The following is a 4,261-nucleotide window of genomic DNA, read 5'->3' as shown; positions in this document are numbered from 1 at the left end:
AGAAAATCCAATTTTTATCTTTTTTACTTTCTTAAATTTGGATCCATATGGGTTTTTGAATTAAGGATTTAGTAGGAGTTTAAAGTTGGAGAAATAAGAAAAAGATTTATTGATGTTCTAACTTCTAGTTTATGAGGTAATTACTTGGAAAAAAAAAAGAAGAAGAAGAAAAGAGAAGGAAAAGACGGTTGCCCTAGCCTCCATCTTTATCCCCTCCTTCAATCTTCCTCGCCGGCGACCTCCACAAGCTGCAGTTGACGAGCCTCGGACGGTGACGACCCACACGAACTCACTTTGATACAAGCAGGCATCCACGCATCCTTTTCGGTAAGAGTCGGTAAGGATTATAGCTTTAATTTCCTTTTCGAATTGGATTTCACTGTTTGAATATTATTCTGAACTCTTGGAGTTCGTTTTTTGTTGTGTTTGTGTTAATTTCTAAGTATTCGGTTAAGGTTCAGCAAGGTTGAACACATTTCGGACTAGTTCGGACTATATGTGAGAGCAGTATGTGACTTATTAGAGGTTGTTGGTTGTAGCCTTGGACTAATTCAAAATGATTAATTGAGGTTTATAGTGGATTTTGGTTAAGAATATTCTTGTTGAAAAGTCTTTCGATGCCGATTATGGTTGTTGAACTAAGTTCTAACACCTAAACATTGTGTTTATTGTTTAGGCTTTCTAAGCGTTGATGTTTGTTCAACGAAGTGGATTTTCGAGTTGATAATTATAGTATTATCGATTGAGGTAAGTAGTTTCCACATTCCTTCCACGATGTAAATGTAAATTCGAACCACCGGTTTCGAATGCAAATGTGCCGTCAGATACCATTTTGTTCGCTCACGCCACCATCGTTTCGTTCTTCTAGAGGAGCGAGAAAGAAAATAACAACGGTGCAACACTAGCCATTTTATGTTTTAGTTACTTAATTCTACACTCACTCGTTTGATGGATTTATAAAATTATTCAATCCAGCAATAGTTCGGTTTGGGAATACGCATAGTCTGTTTTGCAACTATCCGATTAAGAGGCTCTGCAGCTTCTTAAATGGTGGTTTCTTCTATAATTGCATCCGTAGTTGTTTTCATGTGATTGACATTGATCGAGGTGAAGTTTGATTCTGGGTACCATGATGAGAATTTGTAGCCATGGGAGAAGTAAACTTACACTATGTAGATTGCTAGCTAGGTTGTACAGTTCTGGTGAACAAACTGATACGGTGTCGGATTCAATCAAAAGTATCTGTAAAACCATGATGACGTGCCAAACGCTGGCACTTGAGACTGCCCTTGACCTAAATGGGATTAGGATTTCACCAGAGATAGTTGAGGCTGTTCTAAAAAGATTTGAGAATGCTGGCATGTTAGCTTATAGGTTCTTTGAATGGGCTTCCAAGCAGCGAAACTATGTCCATAGTGTGAGGGCTTACCACTCTATGATTGAATCTTTAGCTAAGATTAGGCAGTACCAGATGGTGTGGGATCTCGTGAATGTCATGAGGAATAAGGAGATTCTAAATGTTGAGACCTTTTGTATTATCATGAGAAAGTATGCTAGAGCTCAGAAAGTAGAGGAAGCAGTTTATACATTTAATGTCATGGAAAAATATAATATGAAACCAAATGTAGCTGCATTTAATGGATTGCTTAGTGCTCTGTGCAAATCCAAGAATGTGAGGAAGGCTCAGGAAATTTTTGACAATATGAAGGACCAATTTGTTCCTGACTCAAAAACTTACAGCATACTCATTGAAGGATGGGGTAGGGCTCCAAATCTTCCAAAAGCAAGGGAGATTTATAGAGAAATGCTGGATAGTGGCTGCCTTCCCGACATAGTAACATATAGCATTATGGTTGACATTCTTTGCAAGGCTGGAAGAGTCGACGAAGCAGTTGGGATTGTAAAAGAAATGGATTCTAATAATTATAAACCATCATCATTTGTCTATAGTGTTTTGGTACATACGTATGGCATTGAAAATCGAATTGAGGATGCAGTCTCTACATTCTTGGAGATGGAAAGAAATGGAGTTATGGCTGATGTGGCAGCATATAATGCTTTAATCACTGCTTTCTGTAAAGCAAACAAGATTAAGAATGTCTATAGGGTGTTGAAGGATATGGACTTAAAGGGTGTTAACCCCAATTCAAGGACTTGCAACATCATTATAAACAGCTTAATAGGCAGTGGTGAGACAGATGAGGCATTTAGGATCTTTCGTAGAATGGTCAAAGTGTGCGAACCAGATGTAGATTCCTATACCATGATCATAAAAATGTTTTGTGGGAGGAAGGAGCTTGATATGGCTCTTAAAGTTTGGAAGTATATGAAGAAGAAGCAGTTTGTTCCAAGCATGCACACATTTTCTGTTCTTATTAATGGACTGTGTCAGATAGGCAATGCTACACAAGCTTGTGTGTTGATGGAAGAGATGATAGAGAAGGGAATTCGACCTTCTGGTGTCACATTCGGAAGGTTGAGACATTTATTAATTAAGGAAGGGAGAGAAGATGTTCTAAAATTTCTACAGGAGAAAATGAATTTACTAGTCAAGGAGCCATTATGTGATTGAGAAATCTCGGCTAAATGATGCCCTGCTGTTCAAAACTCCTATCTTTGCTGGAGGGACTATTCAGAGATATGGAGATGAAGTTTTGGAGGTCTGCTTTCTTTTCAGCCTTTGTGGTTATCATTTCCCCATGTTGGCTTGTCTTCCTGGTGTTGCTGGTCTGTTTAGGCATGATCTTAGTATAGAACATGATTGAATGTAAAAATAATAATTTCGAACGTGAGCTCCACATATCATCTTTTTCCTATTGTTACAAATGAATGTTTGTGTAGTGCTTATGTAATAATATTGGTGATGGTAGACACAACATTTGGGGACTAAATTAAATGATCTGATTGTGGTGGGGGGGGGTGGTTGTTATAAGAAACAAAGTCGAATCAAAAGCCGTAAAATCCAGTTGGAGAACATCTCCCAGTTGTGGATTTGAACTCACTAACATAATTGCGTCTCCCTGACCCTCACCAGTATTATTAGAAATGAACTCACTGAGCCTCATTTACTTCTCACCCCCGTATTAAACTCTTAGTCACCTGTTATCATTGCATTCAAGGTCTCACGTTCGCAAGCTATTTATTTCGACACTGATTTCTAGAAAATTGCATATTTTTCGCTTGCAAACAAACTTTTTCAACAATTTTACAAAAAACCTGGTGTTAGACATTAGAAAAATATAAATATTAATTATAATAAATAACTTACACCTTAATCTACTTGCAAATATCATTGTTTCTATTAATAGAAAAAAGCTAACATGGATAAAAGATACCATTTCTTAGAATGTAAGGACTTGTCATTTCTACATACAGTTTACTCATAATTTCCCCATATTTCAACATATTATTGCAGGCTAATTGTTATCCAGATTCTGTCTCTTCCTTTCTTCTGTTGCAGTGCTGAAATGCAAAAGCAGAGAAAGAAAGAGGGTCAGATAATTTGAGTTGCCACTTGCTACTACCGATTTCGATGGTTAAAGTGTTAGACAAAGTCTCAAGCCATTTCTCCTAACAAGTGATTTTCCAGACAAAGCATCAAGCGAATTCTCAACAACCACCAATGACCAGACAGGTCCCATTGTTTCCATCAACGCCAACAGGATATGTTAATTGCAGATCTAAACGATTTTGCAACAAGTATACATACAAGCTGAAACTGGTGATTTTGTTTTGTAATATTTATTTACAACCATTTCCATTGGAGTGAAGGAAAATGTTTCTCACTCTCTTTCCTCATTTTGTTCTTGAAATGGGTGTTGGGTCTGTTTCATGAAGAAGTCAGTTAAATGAAATAATTTTCAGTACTACTTTATTTCTATTTATAAACTCTTGTTGCAAACAGGGTATTAAATCTGGGGTATATTCTGTCAATAGTAGTTGCAATGTGCTGTTCTTGATCGTATGTTGGCCTATGGATCGTGTTCAGATCCATGTTTGGGTTGGTGGAAAAGATTGTGGAAGTTAAAAATTCCCAGGAAAGTGGCCATTTTTATATAGAGATCGTGTCATAGTTGACTCCCCTATAATGGTTTCTCTTAGGAATAGAAGGGTGGAGGTTAGTCCATGGTGCAACTGAAAGAGGAAACAAAATCTCATGCTTCATTCTCATTAGGGTTGGCAAAAAAACCTGCTGTCCCCGCGGGTTGGGGATTCCCCGGTTTGACCGGGGATGGGGTCAAACTGGAGAATTTATTCAGAG

At 37.6% G+C, this 4,261-nt stretch overlaps 1 protein-coding gene across 9 annotated transcripts; it reads left to right on the top strand.

Annotated features, from left to right (window-relative positions):
- On the top strand, positions 1–3,888 carry APPR6 (Tetratricopeptide repeat (TPR)-like superfamily protein). Of its 9 annotated transcripts, none has more exons than XR_016529079.1 (3): positions 1–327; positions 677–2,660; positions 3,461–3,888. XR_016529079.1 is itself a non-coding variant. In XM_090312740.1 (2 exons), exon 2 carries the CDS (start codon positions 1,130–1,132, stop codon positions 2,570–2,572), a length of 1,443 nt encoding a protein of 480 aa, XP_090168866.1. In that variant the 5' UTR covers positions 100–327; positions 677–1,129; the 3' UTR covers positions 2,573–2,826. The 9 variants fall into 9 exon arrangements, 1 of the variants encoding a protein (XP_090168866.1); XR_016529077.1 differs by having other exon boundaries at positions 96–327; positions 3,416–3,888; XR_016529078.1 differs by having other exon boundaries at positions 98–337; positions 3,416–3,888.
- The last annotated feature ends 373 nt before the right edge of the window (positions 3,889–4,261 follow it).

The sequence above is a fragment of the Benincasa hispida genome, chromosome 4 (genome assembly GCF_027475165.1).
Source record: "Benincasa hispida cultivar pf3 chromosome 4, pf3_genome.v1.1, whole genome shotgun sequence".
NCBI classification, from domain to species: domain Eukaryota; kingdom Viridiplantae; phylum Streptophyta; class Magnoliopsida; order Cucurbitales; family Cucurbitaceae; genus Benincasa; species Benincasa hispida.
The sequence above is the reverse complement of the archived record's forward strand: the minus strand, read 5'-3'. Positions and strand labels throughout refer to the sequence as shown.